Source organism: Hemicordylus capensis, chromosome 5, assembly GCF_027244095.1.
Source record: "Hemicordylus capensis ecotype Gifberg chromosome 5, rHemCap1.1.pri, whole genome shotgun sequence".
In the NCBI taxonomy this organism is placed as follows: domain Eukaryota; kingdom Metazoa; phylum Chordata; class Lepidosauria; order Squamata; family Cordylidae; genus Hemicordylus; species Hemicordylus capensis.
This window is the reverse complement of record NC_069661.1, coordinates 112153461-112179911: the sequence shown is the minus strand read 5'-3', so window position 1 is coordinate 112179911 and position 26451 is coordinate 112153461. Positions and strand designations below refer to the sequence as shown.

Genomic DNA, 26451 nt, shown 5'->3' with positions numbered 1-26451 from the left:
AGGAACCATTTCTGACTATCTGCGGATGAACCCATGCGTTCCTGAGGACTCTGTGGCATGTTCTCGAATGCATGCTCAGTTTTTGAGAAGTACTGACTATACCTTTTGGGCCTTGCTGTAACACTAAAGGACCTGAATGTGAGACCTAGAAGAGTTGTGCATTGCAGAATTAGACTAGTGATGATAAGCTGCTTTCAGGAAAAATGTCCCTTCTATTACTGATCTTCTGACTGATAAATGCTTGATATGTTTGACCTAGCAACTTCCTAGAACAGTTTGAAAACCATTGTCCCACAATGTTTTATTTTAAATAGAGGTCACCACCGATTGCCCCAACTGGGATCCTTTTTCTTCCTTCCTTTTAAAATACTCATTAGTAGACTCTTTATTGGCAGATTGAATGTTATTGCCCTTGCACATATTAAAGTAATCTGTGCTCAGTGGTGTGCTACATGTACTCCCTAATGACTGAATGCATCACTAGATAGATCTCATTGGTGGAAGCTAAGGTGGGCAAGACCAGTTGTGCCAGTAAGAGAGCTGCCAAATATGAAGGTAAAAAAATCCGACAACTACTAAAATCCAGAAAGAAAGGCATAACCAGAGGAGACCCAGACGTAACGTCTGCAAAACCTTTTAGGAGCCTTTGAACATAATAGGTTGGTATCTTTTAGGGATGTGCACAAACCAAGGTTCATGCCCCAGTTCGGAGCCAAACCAGTTTGTGCTGCTGTGGTTTGAGTGCAGAGCCAGGGGGGGGGGGGGCGGGCAGTGAGCAGGACCTTTAAAAGTGAATATAGCCGTTCCTCACCTGCTCACCTGCCGCTCCATGCAGATTCCTACTGCAGTGGTGCTCCCCCCCAAGAGCCCGCGCGTAGCAACGGTACACACATGCATGGGCTGTTTGAGGGAGTACGCCCCGTGCGCGGACTGTTGGGTGACTGCAGCCACAGCAGGAAGCTGCATGGAGCGGCGAGTGAGCAGGTAAGGACAGTAGCGGGCACCGCCAGCAGGGGTGGCAAGAGGCACCTTTATGTATAAATTAGAAGATACTAACCTCTGTTCTGGCAGCACCGGCAACCTGCTCCGAGCTGCAGTGTGCCGCCCAGCACTCCTTGTGGTGGGGGATCGGCTCTGCCACTCACCAGGTTGCTGCTGGGGGATCGGCTCCACAGAAGCCATGTGAGTGGCTGAGCTGATCCCCTGCTGCAGGGAGTGCTGGGTGGCACACTGCAGCTCGGAGCACCTCGCAGGTGCTGCCGGAACGGAGATAAGCATCTTCTGATTTATGCTTAAAGGTGCCTCTTGCTGCCCCCCTAGCGGCGCCTGTACTGGCCACTAATGAGTAAGGATCTGCTGTACTCACTTTAAAAGGTCCCACTTGCCACCACACTTGAACTGCCCAACCGGCTTGGCAGCAGCATGAACCAATTTGGCAGCAGGATGAACTGGTATGGCTTCAAACCGGGGCACGAACCTCGGTTCATGTACATCTCTAGTATCTTTTTTGAAGAAGAATGTTATATGTCAGTATACATTTTAATTAGCTTGCCACATAATATAATAGGACAGAAAACGTGTATTTGGACTGTCCTTTGCAGACATAAATCAGATGTATCATATTTGTGGTGGGTGGGGTGGAAATCCTGATGAAGACAAGAATTTATTTCCAGGCTTAGAATTGCAAATGCCAACAGTAAGCCTGATGCTGCCTTATCTTAATCTGCATTAATTTTTATTAAAGGTAAAGTGTGCTGTCAAGTGGATTTAGACTCCTGGTGTCCACAGAGCCCTGTGGTTTTCTTTTTGGGAGAATACAGGAGTGGTTTACCACCATTGCCTTGTCCTACTCAGTATGAGATGATGCCTTTCAGCATCTTTCTATATCGCTGATGCCTGATATAGTACCCGTGAGGATTCGAACCGGCAACCTTCTGCTTGTTAATCAAGCATTTCCCTGCTGTGCTATTAGGTGGCTAAGAATTATATTGTACTCAAGCAAATATGGATAGATGGCTTTTGTTGTGTGACCCAACTGTTGAACTTTAAATGTTCTTGGGTTTCTTAATTGTACTGATGACTTGAATTACAATGTGACTGAAACATTTATCTGCAATTAAAGCTAATTAAATGTGTCTCAGTTTAACCTTATAAAAGCACTTGCCATCAGTAAGAAGTGTTTTGTTATGTCTCTTGCATCTTATTGATACTTTTCCTGCATCACTTGTCATTCCTTTGATGTTAACCCTTTTGATGGTTGGCCTGCTTTTACTAACCTGTATCCAATTCATAGTCCTGTGTAAACTCATAGGAATTATTCCTGTGGGTGCTGGAGTGTTTTATATAGAAGAGTCAAGATGCAGAATTTACAGTAGACTCTTAATATAGTTATGATATGACATTGTTCTTACAGGTCACAAGCCCCAGAGGTAGCATGAGCACTAAGCTTCCTAGCATCACAGAATGCTATCAATATGATTGACAGTGGTTGAATTATGATAAATGAACCTTGTGAAACTCAGGTCCTGGGGACTATGTAGCAGAACAACATGCTACTGGCTTTCGAGAACAGGAGTTGTTAAGGGGCAGACTCTCTAGTGCTGGAAATTGATATTTCTAAATGAGACAGTTGTGTTTGACCAATAAACTAACTTTAAAAAAATTGGGTGGGGGTAGTGGGATCAGGGAAGAATTGAACCTTCTAAAGTAATTGTCTAGTTCTTAAGAACACAGTACTTCGTTAGTCAGAACATCAGCTACTCTTGTTAAAGTTTTGAGACGTACATGTAAAACACTCATTTATGGTGTTCTTGCTAGGTATTGATGAACCTTCGCAATCCAAATTATGAAAACAGTGAGCAACCTAGTTTCAGAAACCATTTGGGATTAATTCAGGTTTCATTGAAAGTGAAAGATATCCCTGAACTGGTAAGTACCGCTGTATAAGATAGATTTCCTTTTTCTTTCTCTCTCTCAAAAAAAGAAATTAATAAAATGTGTAAGGTATTGCATTTTGAGAAATATTGAAAATATATTCATCAAAATAGTTTAAAGACCTGTTATGAGGAGCTGTTTTTCAGTTCGATAACTGTTTATTTCTCTCGTTTGTATCATGCAACATGGGAGAGACTATAAGTCGGTGGTAGATCCCATGCTAGCCAAGTAAGATTCAGTCTCTAGTATTTCCCACTAAAGTTTCTAGTATCACCCACTATAAGTCGGTGGTAGATCCCATGCTAGCCAGGTAAAAGATGTCAGATTCAGTCTCTAGTATCTCCCACTAAAGGATCACAAGGCAGGGCTTCACAACTTCAGTCCTGCAACTGGTGTTGGGCCACAACTCCCATAATCGCCAGCTGTAGTGACCAGTAGTCAGAGATGATGGGAGCTGTAGTCCAGTAACAGCTGGAGGGCCAAATTAAAAAATCTACATAATTGTTAATAAAATATTTGCATTTTATCCTGTGTGCATTTTTTTCTTAAGAAAGAATATTTCCGTGATCTAGATTTGAACACGGGTCAGCTGGATATTGATGATTCTGCACATGTTCCTCCAGGTTAGTATCAATAGTCCTCAAGACCAAACAAAAACCCTGTATATAGAAAACTAGTTGTCAGGGACAGGAGTTCTAGCCTAGCCTTCTCTGTGAAATGCTGTTTTCTCATGTGTAGGATTGTGTGGGGTGTGTGGGAGAAGCATTCAATCACCTCCCATCTGCAGTCTGAAGTGATACAGCCTAGACACAAGTTTACCACCTCAGTGAGAATTAAGCTTTCTGAATCACATAATAAGGCTTCCCACATAGTGTGTGCAAGTAGAGATTTTAACTTTCTTAACGGATATAAATGCTATTCGGTATGTTTGACCTTTTAAGGCACATGCTGTTGAGAACTATCTCATTAACTAAATTGCACAGATGTATGCCTCTGTACTGAATGTTGCATAGCTCGTAAAGATGTTTCTCCCCTGTATTTTGTGTTATGTTGAATTCTGTATCAGAATCTCAAAGAATAAAATACCACACATATATTCTCCTGAAACTCTTGTGATTTAAAACATTCTTGATAAGTAGGTGAATTAATCCATAACGGGAAGAAGAAATAAGGTGTTTTGACAGTTTAGAGACTATTTTTTATTGTAGCATGAGCTTTCATCCTCCAGCATAGCTCAAACGGTGGAAATATCTCAATGGAGTAACAAGCACATAGGCGGGGAATGTTCTCATAGACAGCCCCCTCTGCCCCTCCCCCAGCGACGGCACACTACTGCCACTAGCGCACCGCGTCCCGGATGGCTCTGCCCCCAGTGGCTGGGAATGTAGAGTGTTCATGTGCGCCCTCATTCTCATCTGCCTCCGAGTCAGAACGCTGAGTGGCTGGGAAGTGGTGGCAGGCTGCAGAAGTGTGGTGTACCACTGGGGATGGACAGTGTGGTGTACTGCAGGGGAGAAAGCTGGCAGTAGCTTGCGCAGCAAGTGGCAAGAGTGCAGAACAGTGCAGCAGCAGCAGGAATGGCTGGCCAGCAAGGGAGGAGAAGTGAGTGAGACAGTCCTAGAGGCAGGGTAGCATGTGTTCTTGAGACACATCTGCCCAGTTATAGCTCCACCCCTGAAATAGCTAAATAATCTTGATTCATCTAATAAAGGACTGTTGATTATGAAAGCACACTATAGCAAACATGTTAGTCTTTTAAGGCGTCTTTTTGTATTCTAGTTTAGTATAGGAGAACGCCGTTATCTGTGGACCCGATGTCCGTGGCTTTATGTATCTGCGGTTGGGTAATTGGCTCCTAACTTTGATACACATGGAAAAAACCCAGCAAAAAAGTGGTTAATTTTCATGTATCCTTGTTTCGGGGTGGGTGGAAATGAGCTCTGAGGTCATTTCTGCCTGCTATTTTGTTAAAGGGAGTCATTTTCTGGCTCATTTTTGTTTTAAAAAGAATGAAAAAACCTGCAAATCTCTGTGGGGATCTATGGTCCCTAACAACTGGGTCTTCTGCGCCTGTGCAGGAGGCCCTTGGAAGAATCCATAGCTCCATTTAGGCGCACACTGGACTTTAAAGGCGTAGTCAGTTACTTCTTGTCCACTGCTTGTGTCACCTCGGGAAGGAACTGCTCCTGTTTTTCCTTGTTCCTGTAAGAGGTTGTGGCTTTATTTTTGTCTTTCTGTTTGTCTGCGGACTGCTTCTTGACTATTCCCTTTGTGTGTTTGGCTGATTTTTGACTGATTTTTGCTTGTTCTGACCACAGACTGTTTCTAGATTTTGCCTAGTTTTCTTCTTCAGCTTAGGAATTTTACTTCTGACTTCTTGGCTGACTTTGGACTGTTTTTGAACTTGGCTGTGTCTACTCCTAAGAGTTTTAACTGCTGCGGTACTTGTAAGGGCACTATGCCCTCCTCTGATGGGCATTCTGATTGCCTCATCTCCTTGGGTGACTCACACACAATACCAATGCATGTAAAGTGTGTCTATCTTTTAAAAAGAAATTCTACCTAAGACGGGAACTTCACCTCAAGACATCTTTGTATGAGAAAATTCTCCATCCAGGGACGCCAAGACCGAGTCCCCCGTCCCCTCCAAACTGCAGTACCTAGCCTGTTGGTGCCATCCGCGTCAAAAGCTTCAGCACCGTCAACTTCAGACGCGGCTGCCTTTAAGAAACCTCAGGAAAGAGGGCAGGAGCGATTGCATAAACATAAGCATGATTGCCATTGCTCTGTGTCAGGAGAGCCCCTTCTACGACCTCGATGGCATTGGCACCAGCTAGGTTGCAATCGATGCCAGGCCTGGTGCCAAGGGGCTCGACTCCATCGGCAAAGATGCCATCACCTTCATTGGCTCAGCCTGGGACTTCATACTTGTATCATCCCTCATCTTCAAAGAGTGCTGTTCCAACGTCATCAGTTGCAGGAACTTTGTCAGCGCCAGGACCTTCAGAACCATCAACTTCAATTGGCACCGGCTCGATGGCTGGACCTTCGGCGCAGGCTCCATCGGCGCCGGCTCCATCGGCAGCGTCTCTATATTAGGTGCCAAGATATTCATCATCATTGAGAGTTCCAACCTTGATGCCGTCAACACCTATGACTTCTTTGGCACTATCATCGCCAATTGCCACTACTGCCTATAGCATTTCACTTGTTGGTTCAGCGCTGCCATCACCCATTGTTATATCTCAGACTTCAGCTCCTGCACATTCACTTTCCTATTGTTCATCAGTCATTCCAGTAACGCCTTCTTTAGATTCTCCTGCATTGCAAGTACTACTCAAGAGCAAGAGGACCTTCTGGGATCCATGAACTTGACTCCATCAGACACTACTTTTAAGGGTTTTTTTAGTATCACAAGGGCTTGTTGAGGATGAGCCACAGTTGTCTGTACAAATTCCTAAAACACCGACAGGTGATCTCTTTACTTCCACACCAAAATGCCCTTTGGCTTTGCCCTGGAGCGAGAGGTTCCACTTTTCTGCCTCCCATGTTCCTATTGACCCCCTTGACTATAATAGCTCTCTGGGGGCCTTTGATTCTCTGCATCTAAGAGCTAGGGAACACCTTTGTTCTCATTGCCTTTGTTCACCTGCCTTGTCTTATGATTTTCACGACTACAGACTCTGGAAAACGATGTGTCGCAGGGAGAATATATCATACCCCTTGGATATGCCAGTGCTACTGGTGTCATTTGCTTCTGAATCTCCTGAGCATCCTCAGCTGCCTACCCTTCTGGTGGCCCCTGACCCTGTACGCCCTGTGTCCTCATCTGTGTCTGCGTCACCTGCTCTTCCTTCACAGTCTATACCAAGGGACCCTGTTCCGGAGGACCCTGATTTCGATGGGGAGTCCTCATACCCCTCTGATCCAGACTCTGACATTACTGATGTGCCGCTGAACACTTCTCCCGATGACTCTGTGGGGACTCAACCAGCAAACTCCCCTTCTGAGGAGACTAAATCTTATCAAATGCAAATCCAAGAGATGGGAAGGGCTTTGAGCCTGGAGGTTCCTCCTCCAGAAGATACCATTACAGACCCTGTATACAGTTACGTGGCTACCATGTCTGTAGCGCATCCCACCATGCTACCAATGCTCCCGTCCCTGGTGGCTGCTTCTCAGGCTGCTTGGGCAACTCCAGTGGCTTCTACTCTCCCTTGCAAAAAGATGGAGAACCTGTATTGGGTCCAGGAAGCTTCTTGCCCTTTTCTTTTCAATTATCTGGCACCGAATTCTCTATTTGTGGATTGTGCACTGCAAACCAAGTCTGCTCGGAAACATTTGGCCCCTGATAGATAAAGAAGGCCATAAACTGGACTCAGTGGTGCAGAGATTTTACTCTTCTGGATGCCTCTCTCTCAAGGTGGCTAACTACTTGGCCTACATGGCCGAATACCAACAAACATTATGGGATGGCTTGAAAGATAAGGCTACTGCCTGAGCCTTTTAAGAGCAGGTTCCTATCTACCCTGTCTAAGTCAGCAGACCTTACTAGAGAGCAGTTAAGCATGGCTAAACACCTGACCGAGACAGAATCAAAGGTGTTAGCCAGATTCACCATGCTTCATTGCCATGTCTGGCCCCATTCTACACCACTGGAGCCACGTATGAAAGATTGAGAATCTTCCATTTGACGGTAAGGGGTTGTTTTCAAAAGACACTGATGAAACAATAGGGAAACTTAAGTAGTTGTGCTATACCACTAAGACCTTTACGCAGTCCTAGCTGTCTTCTTATCATCAGGGATATCATCCAGCTTTCAGACAGAGGTACCAACCCTGCCCTACTCAAGATCAAGGAGGTTACCATCGAGGATCCAGGCCGTATAACAGGCACCCCTTCCATCAGGAACAAAAGGGCCAGCAATCAAAGTCCAAGTCTCAAGAACAACCTAAACAGTCGTTTAAATGTTTTGGACCTGGAAGTATCTCTCCCTGTTCCTTCAACTGGCACCCGCCTTGCCCCCTTCCTCCCTTCCTGACATCAAGTGACATCAGACGCCTGGGTGTTGTGCATACTGGCCAGAGGCTATGCTATTGTATTAGACTCTCTACCCACCCATCAGGGCATAAAATACAACCACACAATTCCTATCCTTGAAGAAGAGGTTTCTTCGCTGCTCCAAAAGGATTCCATAGAACCATTTCCACCTTCCTCGATGCACACTGGTTTCTACTCCAGATACATCCAGGTCGCTAAGCATGATGGTTGGCTCCACCTGATCTTGGACTTGTGAGAACTGAACATGTTTGTCAGAATGTCCAAGTTTCTCATGGTTTCTCTGCAGCCAATTTTACCGCTGCTGTGGGAGGAGGAGTGGTTTGCATCCTTAGACCTGAAGGATGAGTATTTCCACATCTCCATAACGGCCTCAACATCACCAGTTCTTGCGTTTCTGCCTGGGCACTAAGGCCTACCAGTACAAAGGGCTCCCATTCAGCCTCTGTATTGCTCCTAGAGTTTTCACTAAGTGCATGGTCATTGCACTTAGTCATTGCCTACCTTCACATTCAAGGCGTCTCTGTTTTTCCATACTGTGAATGACTGGCTGTTTTACAGAGAATGTTTTACAAGACCTACTCTGGTGGTCCCTGCCTGATTCCCTTTCACAAGGGATCTCTTTTCAAGAACTGAACCCTACGATATCAATAACTACCGATGGTTCCATACAGGGTTGGGCTGCTTACTCTGGTTCCCTCTGGGCAAGGGGTCTTTGGAACTCCAAGCAACAGGAGCTCCATATTAATTTTTTAGAGCTGCTGGCAGTGTTCCTTGCTTTCAAGGCATTCCTACCTGTCATAGGAACATAGGAAGCTGCCATATATTGAGTCAGACCATGCGTCCATCTAGCTCAGTATTGTCTACACAGACTGGCAGCGGCTTCTTCAAGGTTGCAGGCAGGAATCTCTCTCAGCTCTATCTTGGAGATGCCAGGGAGGGAACTTGGAACCTTCTGCTCTTCCCAGAGCAGCTCCATCCCCTAAGGGGAATCTCTTACAGTGCTCACACATCAAGTCTCCCATTCATATGCAACCAGGGTGGACCCTGCTTAGCTAAGGGGACAAGTCATGCTTGCTACCACCAGATCAGATCTCCTTTCCCGGACCAGACCTCCTCCAGGGCCAGGTGGTTCAGGTTCACATTGACAATACTACGGCTATCGCCTACTTAAATCATCATGGAGGCACTGTATCTAAGTCCCTGGATAACCTCGCATTGTAGTTGTGGGAATGGTGCCTGAGATTTGACATCCTCCCCATGGTAATACATTTTTTGGGGGAAGATAACATACATCTTGGCTGACTCCTTTCGTCAGGACTTCTCCTTTTCTACCCTCCATGAATGGGAGTTAAATGACTCTATTCTGTCAGATATGTTTGACTCTTGGAGTGTCCCTACTATTGACTTATTTGCCACTGCACAAAATGCAAATGCAAAGTGTTCTCTGTTCTTTTTCTATGTGGGAATAGGCCCAAACTCCCTAGGGGATACCTTCCAGCTTAAATGGAAGGACAGACTGTTTTACCTCTTCCCCCAATTTCCACTATTGTCCAGAGTGGTGGGGAAGATACTGCAAGAACGTACACAGTGCATCCTGGTCTGCCTCTGGTGGCCCTGGTAACCCCGTTTCTTGGCTCTACTTCGGCTATGCAATGGCACTTATCTTCACCTTCCACCTCAAGGGAACCTTCTCATGAGGGATGGGGGTCATAAACCATGCCCTTTGGATCCTCTTGTGGACAGCATGGAGACTGAACTTTTAGACGAGATCCTAATAAATGAGAGAAAGGCCTCTACGAGACAGGACTATAGGTGCAAATGGAAGCGTTTCATGTCCTATGTGTGTACTGAGGATTTCGATCCATTCCAAGCTTCAATCCACCAAATTCTCCTCTACCTCACCTCTATTAAGGGTTTGGGTCTCTCAAACTCCTCCCTCAAGGTTCACCTCACTGCCATCTCCGCTCACCACCCAGGCCGAGACCGCAATTTGGTTTTTGTTCACTCTGACTCCAAACGTTTTTTGAAAGTGATGAACAACCTGTACCCCCGCAGTGCGGGCACCGGTTGAGCCTTGGAGCCTCTCCCTTGTGCTGTCCACACTCACAGAGGCCCCCTTCGAACTGCTGCTGTTGTCCTCCATGGAGCTGCTGATTAAAGACTGCCTCGCCTCCCTCAAGGGTTTGGGTCTCTCAAACTCCTCCTTCAAGGCTCACCTCACTACCATCTCCTCTCACCACCCAGGCTGGGGCGGCAAGTCGGTTTTTGTTCACCTTGACTCCAAACATTTTTTGAAAGTAATGAACAACCCCTTGTGCTGTCCACACTCACGGAGGCCCTCTTCGAACTGCTGTTGTCGTCCTCCATGAAGCTGCTATGCTTAAGGACTGCTTAAGGACTGCCTGGTGGCCATCACTTCTGTGAGATGTGTAAGTGAACTCACTGCTCTAAAGGCTGACTCACCCGAACAAGATGGTCCTGCGTCCAGATCCTGCCTTTCTCCTGGAGATCGTGTCAGACTTTCATATCAACCAGGACATAATGCTTTCTGTGATCCATCTTCACCTCTTGAACGTTCTGTGCACACCCTATATGTCAGCAGGTGTTTCCTTTGTTTACTAGATGTTGTTCAGGTGTTCTAACAAATTGTTCATCTCCTGTGCAGGAGCTAGTAAAGGTTTCGCCATTTCTAGACAAAGATTGTCCAATTGGCTGGTACAACTGATTTTCTTTTGTTATAAGAAGCAAGGTGTTCAGCCAACCTCTAAAATTTGGGTGCATTCCACTAGGTCCATGGCTACCTCAGCTGCCCACATGTTGGGCATCAGTATGAAGGACATTTGCAGGGCTGCCACCTGGTCCTCGAATCTGCCCTTTGTCCGTCACTATGCTGTGAACTTGCATTTTGCTTCAGAGGCCAATTTTGGTCAGGCGGTCTTAAAGAAAGTACTGTAACCGCTAGCACCCTCCTCCTTTTTATGGGAGCTAGTCACTCACCCAGTTGTGAGGGACCAAGGATTCCAACAGAGATAAACAGGTTACTTACCTGTAACTTATGATTTCTGTGGTGATCCATGGTCATTCAAAACACCCATCTGGCCATCCCCTCTGCTAGCTTAACATATGATGTTTGCTTACCTGTGCTGCTGTGGCTTGTCTGCTGTTTTCTCTATCTCTCAATGTTGTCAGTCACTTTGCAGTGGCCGATTCAGTAACCGAAGAGGGAGGCGCTCTACAGGCAGCTTTGTAGGCGCCGATATCACTACACCTTAAAGGGCCAGTGAGCGCCTAAATTGAGCTATAGAGTCTTCTGCAGACATCCTGCGCAGAAGACCCAGTTTTGAATGACCATGGATCTACTCAGAGATCATAAGTTACAGGCAAGAAACCTGTTTTCACAGGGAAATTGCAGCATTTGGGGGGCATTGCTGACAGTTTGGGACAGACTGAGCATGGTAGGATACCCCCACAATTTCCCCCATTTTCAGGCCATTTTTTGTCCCATTTCCTCCAGCCCCATTTCCTACAGCTTTTGCACCATCCCTTTCTGCCATTTTTGCTAGTCCTTCTGCACCATTTGTAACAACCCCTTCATGCCGGTTTCGCCCCTTTGCCCCGCTGCATCAGGAACCTAACACCCCAATTCCAGTGCCCTAATGCCCTGTTATCTACAGTTTTACTATCTGAAACAGAACCCCCACAGATAACAGAGTTCTCCTTTATAATGCCTCTTTAATTATATAGTTTTAGGAAGACCCTCAAGATGCACCTATTTTCTTAGGCTTTTAACCAAAATTAATTTTAAACTGTTTAATTTGTTTTTATCTTATGAGATTGCTTTTACTTTTTATTGTGTTAAATTTTTAACTGTTTTTACTCTGTTTTATATTTGCTATGTTTTAAATTCTGCACACCACCTAGAGATGCACATATCAGGTTGTATTAAAATATGATAAACAAACAAACAAATAAATAAATAATACTTCTGCTAAATTACAGGAAGCATTCCCTGCTGGCAGGGCATTGACAACTTGGAAAGAATGCTCTTCTCATAATGGGAATTGGCATACAGATATCAATGCTTATTTCTGGCACAAATGTAATAACATTGCTGTTGTCCTGAAAGTTATTATGAATATGAAATTGCACCTGTGAAGGGCAACTGAGCTTGAAAATTCATTGGCAAGATCTGTTAGCCTAAAGCTTAGATTGGAAGGGTATGCACAGCCAAATTATGCACACACATACCCATTCTTCCCTTTAAACTCTGCTGAGCTCAACAAGCAGTTTGGCCCAAGCATTTTGTAAAGGGGGAAAAGGCATGAGAGAATGGAAGAAAATAGGGAGAGAAGGGGGAAGTTTCATTTTTAACTGCAGGTGGGCATATGGGTGACATTTTCTGATAACCATTTGTGTGCACATGTATCCTGGCAGCAAGTGTTTATCTGAATCCTGGTGCATGTATGGTACCAGATGTCCATAGAAAAATGAACTGAGTGACAAGCCAAAATACACACTTCCTGTCTGTCTTCAAAATAACACATAGTACAATAAATCTGATAATTATTTCAAGTATCCCTGAAAACGTATCTGTGGGGATGCGTCCTGGCACCAAGTGGATTGGCTGGGCGGTGGAGGCGCCGGATTGGCCAAGCAGTGGGAGCTCACACGTGGCAGTAGGCCGTTGAGCTGCTGCGGGGGGAAATGGTGGCGGCCTGTGCGCCTGCTGGGGTCAGGAGGTGGCTGGGTTGCCAGGTAGATGAGGCAGGTGACAGAGAAACTGGCAGGAGGCACGAGAAACTGTAGGCAGGGGTGGGGGAGAGAAGTGGGCCGGGCGAGCATCAGAGACGCCCGCCAGAAGACAGAGTCAGGGAGAAGGGACTGAAGGTGGCGGGGGAAGAGTTGAACTAGGGGCACAGACGCTAGGCACCCGGTCAGCTAGTTCCCATATTAAAAGCTCAAAATGGTGTGAACTGTTTGTTTAATTTTTCCTTTCTGTTTTAGAACTCTTTGAAAATGAGCATGTGCGTATTGGTCAAAAAGGTAAGAATTGGATAATGGCTGTGACAATTTTTAAATGTTCAAGGATCTCCTTTGCTTTCTTTCATTTTGTCTCCTATGAAATGGTAATAAACAATGTCATATAAGGGAAATTGTCACCGATATCTTCTAACATAGCACAAGAGCCAGCATTTTAGAATCACCAGTGAGTTCCAGATAAAGAGCTTCACAGCTGGCTTATTAAAAACAAAATAGAAAGCGCATACACGTGCATAGCTGTATGCCAAACAACTGAATTCCTGTTTTGAATTTCATTTTAAAATCACCAGAGTCTCCTATCCTTTCTGTGCACAAAAAGCTGTCATTAGTATTAATGGAGTTTATGTCCATGCATCAAAAGAGAGTATAACCTGCTGGGTGGTTAGTCATTACTGCAGAACATAATGAATACTGCAGCACTGAGTCACTTGCAGGATGGTATATGTAGCCATTTCCTTTCAATTAAGTCATTATTCTTCCTATGGAATGAGAAGTTTTCTATGCCTTAATTAAAAGAAATCAAACCTGTGAAGAACATTTTCTTTGCCCCTGTCTCTTCTTCGAGAGCACTCAATGCACCACTTAGCAAATATTTAATTCTTAACAATTGCAGTTATCATTATCTTGAGATGAAGTGAGAAGGACTTAGGAATGTTTCTACTTCCTTTTAAACAAAGTTGTCCATTCCTTCTAGCCCATATTTCTTATCTCTAGTATGTTATACCCTGATCCTCCCTCACCCCCGTTTTTTCATGAGATTTCTTGGTTGCTTCCCATTTTGCTCCCTTGTTTCCAAAGAAATGTCTTCCTTTCCAAAACATGGTTTATTGAAGCAGTTTTTCATATGTTTAGTATAAATAATCCAGAAACCTTGGACACTTCATTTTGTTTCTTGCACACTGTACTTGCTTCAATTTGTATGCTTCCCTTGCTTCAAGACACGAAGAAACAACATTTTTACAGAAGATCACCAAAGCATGCTAAAGTTATGGAGGAAAGAAATTACACTGTTTAGGGAAGTTTCTGTTAGTGGACTTGCTTCTTCCAGCATTCATGAAGTTAACACCCGACAGATGAAAGAGGTTGAGGCTGATCTGGATGGTGGTTCCAGACACTCATAATGACTGGGTTCTGTGCCTATGCAGACCACACTTTGGATAGAATTCTTTAGCTCCTCACAGCACCAACCACCCGCAGCACGTGACTGCAGCATTCTTAAGCGGCAGTTAGGCGTCCCTTTCCTCAGCTTCTTGTTGACCGCCTTAGCGCTCACATCTTCAGAAACGTTTTAGTGCTCCTCAGATTACAAGCCTTTCTAAGACTTCACTGTTGATGCAACGGACTTCCCACGGACGACGGACCTTTACCTCAGGACTTTAGGTAATTTTCTGATCGCTTTCATATGAGTGCTGAAAAGGGTAAAACAAGGGCGAAGACCACCTTTAAGAGGTGCCAGGAGTGCCGCGGGAAGATTCCTTCCATTGATGGGCATGAACTCTGCCTATTTTGCTTAGGGGAGGCCCATAATACTTTGCAGTGTCCAGTCTGCTCGACCTTTAATAAGCAGACTCTGAAGAATTGAGCAGCCCACCTTAAAGTGGCTTTGTTAGAGCAGGCATTGCTGTCTAAACGCTGAGTGACCATGGTGTCGAGATCTGCTGAAATGCAGTCTAAAGTCTCGGTATCTAAGCCATCAGCTGCTACAAAAGCGGCCTCGACATCGACCTCCTCGGCACCAGCTGCTTCAGCATCAATGGCTTCTACGTCGGGCACTCCCCAGGTTTTCAAGAAGCCAGTAGGCACAGGACCGGCCCCAAAGAGGAAGGGCTCAGCGCCGGAAGGAGAGCCTCGTGCAAAGAAGGTTAAGCAGCATAAGCATAGAACCAAGAAATTGAGCACCAAACATATGGCTTCTCCGTCAGGCCATCAGATCTATCAAAGCCCACAACGTTGGGCTGAAACCTATCAGAGCCCTCGGCTACGGGCTGCTTCACTTTCTCCGGCGCCCACCCCACGACAATCACCGATGTCAGTGCCGAGCACACAGTTGAAGATGACTCAACCGAAGTCGAGAAAGTCGGCGTCGGATGACACGTCAGCGTCAACTTTGAGCAGGCAAGCCCTTCCATCGCAGTTGAGGAAGCCCATTGCAATGACATCGGATTCTGTCCTGGATACGGCTTCGATGCCGAGGGCAGCACCAATACAGCAATACACACTGGATGCCAGCATGTCTATGGGAACCCACGACACCATACTCGATGACGAAGGAGATGGCTTGGATACGATAGTAGTGATTCATAACACTGATCTCAATGCCGACATCGAACTTGAGGCCGCCATTGAACTTGAGGCCGAGGACGGTCAGGAAGGGGAAGAAATCCCAAATGTTATTGTGGACCACTACACCAACAGTCCAGATGACACGCTTCACCGCCTGCTACTATCGGAGGGAAACACTCCATCTTCACATGCTTTTCAGGGATTCAAGGATTCAACGCCCATCCCTAAAACTCCATCCTGCACAGGGCCTACTACTCCTGTCACAAAGATCCTCCCTCGGGACGGATGGCGAGATACTTACACTGTTTCTACTCAGGAGTATTCACTCTTCAAGGAGTGGCTGAATGAAATAAATCATCCAGGTCCACAGAGACTACTGAAGGAATCAGCAGTTCAAACTGCTACTCTAACGACTTCACAGAGGACGGTCTCTCTTCAGGCTGGTGAGCCTTCAGATTCTGGTCGACCTGTCATTACAGTGAGGTCTGTCTCTCTGCAAACTGCTTTGCCACAACCAGTACTATCGACGAAAAGATAAGTCTTATTGCAAACGACCCTGGTGGCACCTCCACCTATTGATCCAAGGAGTGAAGAGGCCCAAGTGGACACCATACCACGCACCGTACCACGCCATACAGTGGCTGTTCCTTCTACTTCACCTTTGCCTTCCTCTACGGATGGAGAGGGGGATAGTGACGCTTATTCTTCCGACACTATGGAGCCAGATGCTCCGGAGGAACCGACATTACCTGATCCTGCTGATGATGTCGCTGCCATTCCATCTATCTCCCTGAATGAAGAAATGAAGGGCTATCACCAACAGATCAGGGAAATGGCTCGCGTACTAGGTCTCGATATACAGCAGAAGTCACTGGATCTGGATGACCCAGTCTACAACATGATGACCAAAACTTCAGGTCTGCAACCTGTATATCTTCCAATGTTACCCCACATTTCCAGGGCGGCTAAATCCACTTGGTAAGTTCTTCAGACTTCAACTCCTATCTCCAAACGCTTGGAGGTTTTGTACCGGATCCAAGAAGAAGGCAATGAGTACTTAATTAAACATCCAGTACCAAACTCATTGGTAATAGACTGCGCAATGACATCTAAGGGGAACAAGTGACATTCAGCACTAGCAGACAAAGAAGGGCGCAAATTGAACATCCTGGGAAGGCACACTTATTTGACCGCATACCTATCGATAAAGATTGCAAATTATATTGCATGCCACGCGAAATACACTCACTCCCTATGGGAGGGCCTGTACGATGAGCAGTCTACCCTTGACCATGCAGAATTCATCAAGAAGTTTGAGGCAACCTTCCAGCACACAACTACTACCACTAGACAACAGTTGGTGAATGCAAAACATCTGGTGGAATCAGAGTCACATACTCTTACCTCCTCAATCATACTTCGATTCCATGCATGGTTGAGAGCCACACAGTTTCAGCCTGACATGAAGGAACATTTTGAGAATTTACCCTTTGGGGGAAAAGGACTATTCTCAGAAGACACGGATACCACCATGGAACAGTGGAAAAAATCTAAGCTGACGGTGTGGTCCTTTACCAGCCAGAAATACAATAATTCCAGGTACCAAACGAACCAACGTTACCAACCCTGTCAGAGGAGGCAAAGTTACTACCGTCAGTCTGAGCGGAGAGACTACCGACGGCCATACCAATGCTTTAACCGGCGCCAATTCCAGACAAGGAACAAGAACAACAAACAGAACTGAAACAAAGTGGCACAGCAGCCAAAACAACAACTTTGATTTGCCGCTGAGCCCACTGACCAACAATATCATGGTCCCATCATCCAGCAATACCAGCAACAACCCGTGTGCAAGGAACAACATCTACTTGACACATGCCAGAATTACCATCAGACTGGCAAGCCATGCCCCAGCATGGCACCATATAACATCAGACCAGTGGGTCTTGAGGATAATCAAGATGGGCTATGCTTTGGAGTTCAAGGAGCTCCCCCCGTTTGTGGGGATAAAATTCACCCCAGAGACTCCAATTTTGCGAGAGGAGGTGCAGCAGTTGCTGTTCGAAGAGGCAATATCGCCAGTTCAGGGGCTCAGACCAGTGCAGGATTTTATTCCCGAAACTTACAGATACCCAAGCGGGATGGGGGGATACGCCCCATAATGGACTTACGCGGGCTCAACCAGTACATCGAAGTACCAAAATTCCGGATGACAATGTTGCAAGCCATCCTGCCACTGCTCCACGAGGAGCAATGGATTGCGACTCTCGACCTCAAGGATGCGTATTTCCATGTTGGCATACAACAGAGCCATCGGAAGTATCTCCGATTCACCCTTGGTGCGCATGTTTATCAATACAACGTATTACCTTTCGGGCTGGTGACAGCACCAAGGGTTTTCACCAAATGCATAGCTGTCATCGTCGCCCACTTCCGAGTACTGGGTGTCTCGGTCTACCCGTATCTCGACGACTGGCTCCTAACAGCCAAAACCAGGCAACAACTACTCAATGACATAGAAGTGGTAAAGGCATTGTTGGCGGTCTTGGGTATCCAAAGCAGTTGGAAGAAGTCGCATCAAGTACTGGCAAGAAGCCTTCAATATATTGGTGCATGGCTCGATATGCTACAGCAGATGGCGTATCTGCCACAGGAGAGATACCAGCGCATATCCGCCTTGATACACGCCTTCCACTCAATACCACTGTAGTCCGCGAAGTCCATTCAGGTACTTCTAGGCTTGATGGCCTCCTGCACCACCACAGTGCCAGAAGTGAAATTGAGGATGCACATTCTGCAACTGTGGTTTCTATGCTCATTCCGGCCCATGATCGATCCTCCGTCCAGGTGTCTGTTGGTGCCCAAAAAAGTCCTGACTTCATTGCTTTGGTGGACAAAGGTATCTCATCTACCGAGAGGTGTGCCATTCGACTCCTGTACCATCGTGCATTCTAACGACGGACGCTTCCATGAGGGGCTGGGGAGCTCACATGAGGGCTTGGACAGCACAAGGCCTCTCGTCCCAGAAGGAGGTTCTACTACATATCAATTTCCTCAAACTACTGGCAGCATTCTGAGCGCTGCAAGCCTTACAGGACGCTATGTCGGACATGGTGGTCCAGTTGCAGATGGACAACACCACAGCAATAGCCTATGTGAACAAGCAAGGCGGAACAGTATCTCGAGCTCTCTGCAACCTCAGCCTCCAGATATGGAACTGGTGTATCCCACGAGGTATTCACTTACAAACAATACACATCAAGGGCGTCCTAAATTGCTTGGCAGATTCGCTAAGCAGGGAGACAGTGTTGCATCAACACAAGTGGGAAATGCACTCAGAGATACTACAAGACCTATTTGTGAGGTGGGGACACCCAGAAGTAGATCTGTTTGCGATGCAGCACAACAAGAAGTGCAGAGTATATTGCTCCAGGATGGGACAGGGCGATTATTCTAAGGGCGACGCCTTTCAGTTTCAATGGGGAAGGAGCCTATTCTATGTATATCTGCCAACTCCGCTCCTCCTGCGGGTAATAGCCAAACTATTACAAGAACGAACACGGGCGATTTTGATAGCTCCGTGGTGGCCAAGGCAGCCCTGGTTCACACAGCTACTCAAACTGTCAAGGAACACGTACATACATCTCCCCAGGTGGTCAGATCAGTTCTCTCAAAGTCAGGGCCAGATTCTACACCCCAAACTGTCTGTGCTCAGTCTTACAGCCTGGAGAATATGCTTTTGAGAAAGATCCTTATTAACACTCGGAAGGCTACCACCAGAAGGAATTACAGAGCAAAATGGCGTAGATTCTGTGTGTATGCTTAAGAGCATCATTTCTTACCGAAGGAGGCAGAACTGAAGGAGGTTCTCCTCTATTTGACACCTCTAAAGAAGGGGGGCTTGTCTAATGTATCCATAAAGGTACACATGGCAGCAATTTCGTCACGTCACGCAGGGTGGGATGGTAAGACTATCTTCATTCACCCGAGATGCAAGGACTTCCTTAGAGGAATAAACGATTTGTATCCACCTGTAAAGCGTCCAATAGAGAAATGGAGCCTATCTCTGGTGTTTGGTGCTCTTACTGAGAGCCTGTTTGAAGCCATGGTTACTGCATCGTTGAAGCTGACAACCTTGAAGACGCTATTCTTGGTGGCAATAACCACGGCAAGATGAGTTAGTGAGCTCAAAGCACTCCGAGTAGATGAGTCGTATACCCAGATTTACCCAGACCGCAATCTGATGCGCTTGGATCCGGACTTCAGACCTAAGGTCATCTCCAACTTCCACTTAAATACAGATATAGTCTTGCCAACATTCTTTAGAAATCCACAGTCACCGTTGGACATGGCAATGCACTCTTTAGATGTGTGGAGGGCGCTGCTGTACTACCTAAAGGCTACCCATAAGTTCTGTAGGACGAGACTGCTCTTCGTCTGTGAGAAGGGGGTAAATAGGGGTGAGTCCCCTTCATGCCTGAAGTTAGCATTCTGGTTGGTTGAACTTATAAAGCTTGCCTATGATCAACAAGGAGTCACTCCGCCCTCTACAATAAGGGCGCAGTCCACTCGTGCTTATGCAACTTCAGCAGCACACCTAGAGGGAATCAGATTCCAGTACATTTGCTTGGCAGCAACCTGGGCTTCGCACCATGCCTTTGTAAAGCATTATGCCTTGGACATCAGGTTAGCAGTGGCGGCTGAATTTGAATGGGCGGTCTTGAAAAGGATCCTACCGTAGCTAGCTGCTCCCACCGCCTGGTCTGTAGCTCGTAATTCACCCAATCATTATGAGTGTCTGGAACCACTATCCAGAAAAACAGGTTGCTTATCTGTAACAGATGATCTGGTAGTGGTTCCAGACATTCATAAGACCCACCCGTCCATCCCCACTGCAGAAGAGGACAAGCTCCTACGTCAGACTTCAAAGATGTAAACATCAATCTATAACCATGGACAAGACTTAAAGTTCGAGCAAAAGGAACCAGTCACAAGCCAGTCGCAACGCTCATACTAAAGGGCTAAACGGTCAACAAAAAAACTGAGGAAAGGGACGCCTAACTGCCCCTTAAGAATGCTGCAGTCACATGCTGCGGGGCGGCTGGCGTTGTGAGGAACTAAAGAATTCTATCCGAAGTGTGGTCTGCGCAGGTGCAGAACCCAATCATTATGAATATGTCTGGAACCACTACCAGATCATCTGTTACAGGTAAGCAACCTGTTTTTCTCATGTGCAGCCTAACCCAGGCTAGGGAAGCCCAGCCTGGGTTAGGCCGCGTGTGAGAACCACCAGGATCACACCCAGTCCTGATGGGGCAGCACCACCTAGCCCAGCTTCTCTGTCTGGCTTTTAGCTGGAGTTAAAGCCTTGAGTAAGCCCTTAGCCTGGGTTCCAGTCATGTGTTTGCTGGGGTTCCCTGTTCGTGTGAATGGCCTCGTTTTGTTTTTAACATTAAAGGTACGGCAAATAGCCAGAATGCTTTTGGGATGCAAAGCTGAAGAGACCCCTTGTTTCAGTCTTGAAATGGATATTTTGGCAGGCCTCTTTTTACAGACTGCCTGTAATTCCCCAATCATTGTATCTTTCCCCATTCTTGTGCCAATGTGAATACTTAGGGTGGAACTCCCACTTTTATTAGAGATGTGGGCCTGTTGCTGAAAACAGCATCTTTTTGTTAAGCTCTCCCCCAATTTCCCTGTTATGTGTAGCAACACTGTGATGTCATCGCTATTTTTCTGTCAGTGGGGCCAGTAATGTGAAGCAGATGGGGTGATGTGATGTGATGTTTCCACATTATGGAGTTAGTGTTGCTACACAATATGGAGGAATTCAGTATGAGAATCATCTATCTGAAGCCATTTCAAAAGACAAAATGGCTCTTACAATCGCTTATTTTGCTTCTGGAAGATGACTGTAAACTAATAATAATGAGAGTACTGCTTCAGATAGTGTATGAGTCACCTGAATTTGAAAGTGATGGTCTTTGTGGTCCAAGTGTATAATATCTACCAGATTACCCCAAGCCACATACTTGTTGACTCTCCTAAAGAACGCCAAAAGATTGATGAAACAGGACTTCCATTTACAGAAGCCACACTAATTCTTCCTCAGCAAGACTTAATATTATTATCTTTAGTAATGCTTTTCAGTACTTTTCCCAGAATAAAGGTTAGGCTAATTGGTTTGCAATTTCCTGGATCCCCCTTTAAAAGTTATTTTCCAGTCATCCACAAGATATCAACTAGGTTTGATGTGGAAGTTCCCTGATCAGGTTTGCCATGGTATGTTTGTATTGCACTAAAAAAAAAAAAAAAGGCATTACACTGGCTACTTTCTAATCCTCTCTTCTAAGAAAGCTGACAGGTTTTAGTAAAAAGTTGCAAATTTTTTTGGTTAGGAAATCAGCAATTTCATTTTTGAGTTCTTTTCAGTTTCACATTTGAGACCTATTTCCATTTAGATTACTTGAAACATTAAATTTTACAGCATCGTCCCTTGGGGACAAGTTATCCTGAACTGGGTGTTCCCCAATTCCTGTTAGCTCCTTGAGAAGTTAATTTAAAAGCTTCACTATGACCTTTTTGATGTTAAGCACCAGTGGTCTGCTGTGTGCTGGAACCAGCAGCCTGCCCTTGCTGTTCTGGATATAAATTAGAAGTTTCTCTTGATTCAACTGATCACTTGATGCTGTCTATTGTATGGACTTCTTCCCATGTGTTTCTACAAATACTAGTTCTTTGGCTTAACAATTATTCTGTACACCAGCATTAAATTGTGAATGCTTTGTTACTCAAGATAGAAGTTCACCTTCTCTGAGGGTGTAATTTCCTACTGAATCCAGGCAGTAATAGCTGTTGTCAGTTCTTTTTTTCTTTCATAACTAATATATTGATGCTTCAATTATTCTCAAATTTGTTGCTCCTAAGACACTACACTCTTCTCCTTTATAAGGTTAATGAATATGAGAAAGATTTATGAGCTGTATTCTGTCACCATAATTGCTAAGGAGCTTCTTGACAAGTCTGGTGAGGGAAAACAACACTAGCTGCTTCGTCTGATTGGGAGGTGTTCTTCAATCTTGATTCTAGGAATGTGTAGAGAACACATCACAGAAAATCCCTATTATGAGCTGCCCTCGCTTGAATGTGTATTCTACATACTTTTATGCTGCCTTTAAAAATATCTTCCTAAAGTGGCCTACAAAATAATAAAAAAATACAATTAATAATTCAACAAATAAGATCAGCAAACAATTTAAACAATTTAAAGCACATCAGTGTAACATCTAAATTACTTTAAAGAATCAACACATATGTAAGTCCCACTGTGTTCAATGGGCTTTTTATAAGTGTGCAGGAGAATTGCATCCTTAATTTTAAAAACATTTTTGTATAATCTGAGATACTATAGCCTCCAGTGTATGAGGTCCCTTGTGCAATCATTGTGTTCTAACAGATCTGCATGGAATAACTTCTTTTAAAAGTAACTTTCTTCTGCCATCTTGATCAGCTTGAAGTACTATTCGAAGTGATTTTTAAAATTATAAATATGTTTTTATGTTGGTGTGTGTGTGTGTGTGTGTGTGTGTGTATGTATGTATATATATAAAAAATCTAAATTTCTTACAGTTTTAGCAGAGGAGGATAGTGCAGCAGCTCAACAATATGTCCGACAGGGATGTCCAACTTCACTGCGAGCTGAATTGTGGGCACTGATTCTCAGTATTTCTAATCAACCTGAGGTAAGATGGAAAAGCAGATTAAAAGTATGGATTTGTGGTTGCTATATATCCAAAAGCTGAACTATATTGGTGCTTGGCTGTGGAATTAATTGTTCTCCTCTTCAGACACACACTAATACTGGTTGTCATGCAGAATTACCCAAGGGAGTCCATTTGAACTATTTTTCTCAGACTTTTTGTCCAGGCTGAGAAGGGTCTTCTCTCAGGCCTGTTTTAATGTCCTCCCTTCAGCTGTGTTAGAGGGCAGATTTTGAGGGATCCCTTTGGAGGAACGTATGTGTCCATGTGGAGCTGCTGAGGTGGAAACATTAAAACATACTTTAAATGCCGTTTCTATGATATTGCCCGTTCCATTCAGATCGCCCTCTATCAAAAGAAACATTTGGATTGGTCTGAGGAACATTTTATTGTTTATTTTTTAGGAGATAGACATGAAGAAGTTGCTTATAGGATTGCTTGTTTTTGTTCGGAGGCATGTAAAATAAGGTGTCAGCAAACTGGTTTTTAAATTTTTACTTATGTTATTGTATTGTACTGTATTGCTCTTTGATGAAGTTTTTGGTTGTTGACCGTAAATAAATGAGACTGTAAATAAATGAATTCAGTTCAGACTTTTTGAGCTCAGGCTCTCTTTGGAATTTAGCATGCCTTGTGGTGCCACCTAACAACACCAATCATGTGTGTGTGTCTGCAAATACTTAATTTTCTTTATTCTTTTAAAGATGTGATTTGGAGTTGGTTGGGCAACAAGGTGAAAGCTGTGTGTCTTGATGAAAACATGTGTCAGTATTAATGTTTAAAAATAGTATTGGCAAAGACTTTGCTAAGTTTAGGGGAAAATGTTTGTTTTCCTGAAAGATATGCTTAAATCAGCCCATTAAGTAGAAATAGTCCCGATCTTTATTTATTATGAGTAATGGATTATACACTGTTTAAATGGAAACTACTGCTGAGGTAATAATGAAAAACCTTATATTTGTGATGGTTAATGTAGGTTTGAATTGTTCAACATTATTCTGAGAGTTAAAGCCTTCCTGGCTTCCTCTCTTCTGACAGTGAACAGATGAGAGAGATGAATTGTATTTGGGTGGCTTCAGCGCACAGCACAATATACCCTTTCTTGAGCAATTTACATTCTAATGGCATTTTTGTCTTAATTTGTGAAAAATGTCTGAAGAAAAGGTCATGGAGGAATGCTACATGGAGATGCCTTGAAAGTGCTCCATCAGTGCAGTGGCCATATTATGTACAACCTCACTACACATGTTTTGCCTTTGTTCCTGGCAGCAATTTGAACTACTGTGGAGACAAACCACATAATGTGGGCTAGACCCATAGTAATGACTTTTTTAATTTTTTGGTGGAAGGGGAGAGTTAAAGATGAGGCATCATAAGTAATACTATCTGGGATACCTTTGAGCTTGTTGAGGCTGATGATGTGGACAGGATTCTCGCCAATGTGGGCACAGCGCCCTCTAGCCTGGACCCTTGTCCCTCCTGGCTTGTTATGGCAGTGAGGGGAATGTTCTGTCCTGGCTTTGGGAGATGGTTAATTCCTCTCTTTGGGAGGGGTTTGTTCCATCAGCCCTTAAAGGGGTGGTGGTCTACCCTCTTCTAAAGAAGCTTTCTCTCAACCCTGATAATCTGGATAACTATCGTCCAATCTCCAATCTTCTTTTTCTTGGTAAGATTCTGGAGAAGGTGGTTTTTGCTCAGTTGATGAGAGTCTTGGAGGAAACTGATTTCATGGATCCTTGCCAGTCAGGTTTTAGGCCACAGCACAGTACTGAAACAACACTGGTTGCACTGTTGGGTGACCTGTATCTTAACCTTGATGTGGGAAGTACACCTCTCTTGGTTCTTGATCTCTTAGCAGCCTTCGATGCCATCAACCATGCTAGCCTTCTGGAGTGCTTAAGTAGGCTTTCCATTGGGGGCACTATTCTTCAGTGGTTCCGATCCTATCTCACTGGGTGATTCCAGTCAGTGTCGATTGTGGGTGAGTGTTTTACGCCCTGGCCCCTTTCTCGTGGGGTTCCACAGGGCTCGGTCCTTGCTCCCATTCTCTACATGAAGCTGCTGGGCCTGGTCATCCATCAGTTTGGGGGTAAGTTTTCATCAATATGCTGATGATACTCAGCTTTATATCTCTACCCCTGGCCAAACAAGTGATGCTGTTTATGTGCTGGCTCAGTGCCTAGAGCAAACATGCTCAACCTAGCCCCCCCCATCTGTTTTTGAACTACAACTCCCATAATCCCCAGCCACAGTGGCCAATAGCCAGGAATTATGGGAGTTGTAGACCAACATCTTCAGGAGGGCTGAAGTTGAGCAGCCCTGGCCTAGAGGCTGTCGGAACCTGGATAGGCCAAAACAAGCTCAGGCTCAATACCTCCAAGACCGAGTTGCTCTTGTTCAGTCTGCGATCTGGTAAATTGCCGTGTGTGAGTTTATCTCTTGACGGGGTGTGCTTCCCTTGAGAGGGATGGTTTATGATCTGGGGGTCCTTCTGGACCCGTGGCTCCTGCTTGAACAGCAGGTGGAGGCCGTGGCCAGGGGTACCTTTGCCCAGCTTTGGCTGGTTTGCTAGTTACGGCCTTTTCTCGACCGGCAGGCCCTGGCAACAGTAACTCATGCCTTTGTTACCTCTCGGTTGGATTACTGTAATGCATTTTACCTAGGGTTGCCTTTGAAAATGATTTGGAAGCTTCAACTAGTCCAGAATGCAGCGGCCCGCCTGCTCATGGGTGGCCATAGATTTGATAGTGCCACATCTCTTTTACAGTCGCTGCACTGGTTGCCTGTTCGCTTCTGGGTCCAATTCAAAGTGCTGGTTCTCAAAACCTTAATGGGCTTAGCAGCACCTGTATATCTCCGGGATCGCCTCCCTCGGCCAGTTATACCAATAGAATAGATCAGCTAATCTATATTCTGTTTCTGAATTTAATGTCTATGAATTTAATGTCAGTAGAAGCTATCCTTGAAAGTTCTGATGTGGTCAAGACAGAAGGGGGACTGTGTTAAAATACCAACTGTTAATTGGCTCTTAGCCAATAATTGATGACAAGAAAAGTCAGGGGATCAGCTCCAGGGAGAAAACCTTCAAAGTAATTGTCATGCGAAAAACATTCCACAGGTATATCGTCAGGTACCTAGTACCTGGCATTGCAATCCAGGTGAACAGAATTTTTTTTTTTAAGGACACAAGTCTGGTTCATAAGTAGAAGCTGGGAGTAATCCTAGTGTGGATGCAGGGTGAGGAGTATGAAGGTCTGAATGGGAGGAAGCCTCTAGGTCCCAACCTGTGTTCCCTCTGACAGGGATTCTCAGATGTTGTTGACTACAACTCCCATAATCCCCAAACCAAAGACATTGCAGCTGGGGATTCTGA

General features: G+C 45.1%; 1 protein-coding gene across 7 annotated transcripts in view; it reads left to right on the top strand.

Moving 5' to 3' along the window:
* TBC1D19 (TBC1 domain family member 19) overlaps window positions 1–26451 on the top strand; it is a 147379-nt gene that overhangs the window by 39634 nt on the left and 81294 nt on the right. For all 7 annotated transcript variants that reach the window (XR_008308184.1, XR_008308185.1, XR_008308183.1 and 4 more), the window contains 4 exons: window positions 2818–2928; window positions 3485–3557; window positions 13000–13038; window positions 22948–23060. Coding sequence is in view for 2 of the 7 variants with exons in the window: in XM_053253922.1 (XP_053109897.1) it covers window positions 2818–2928; window positions 3485–3557; window positions 13000–13038; window positions 22948–23060 (336 nt within the window). In the remaining 5 variants the exon portion in view is untranslated. The remainder of the gene's footprint in view (window positions 1–2817; window positions 2929–3484; window positions 3558–12999; window positions 13039–22947; window positions 23061–26451) is intronic.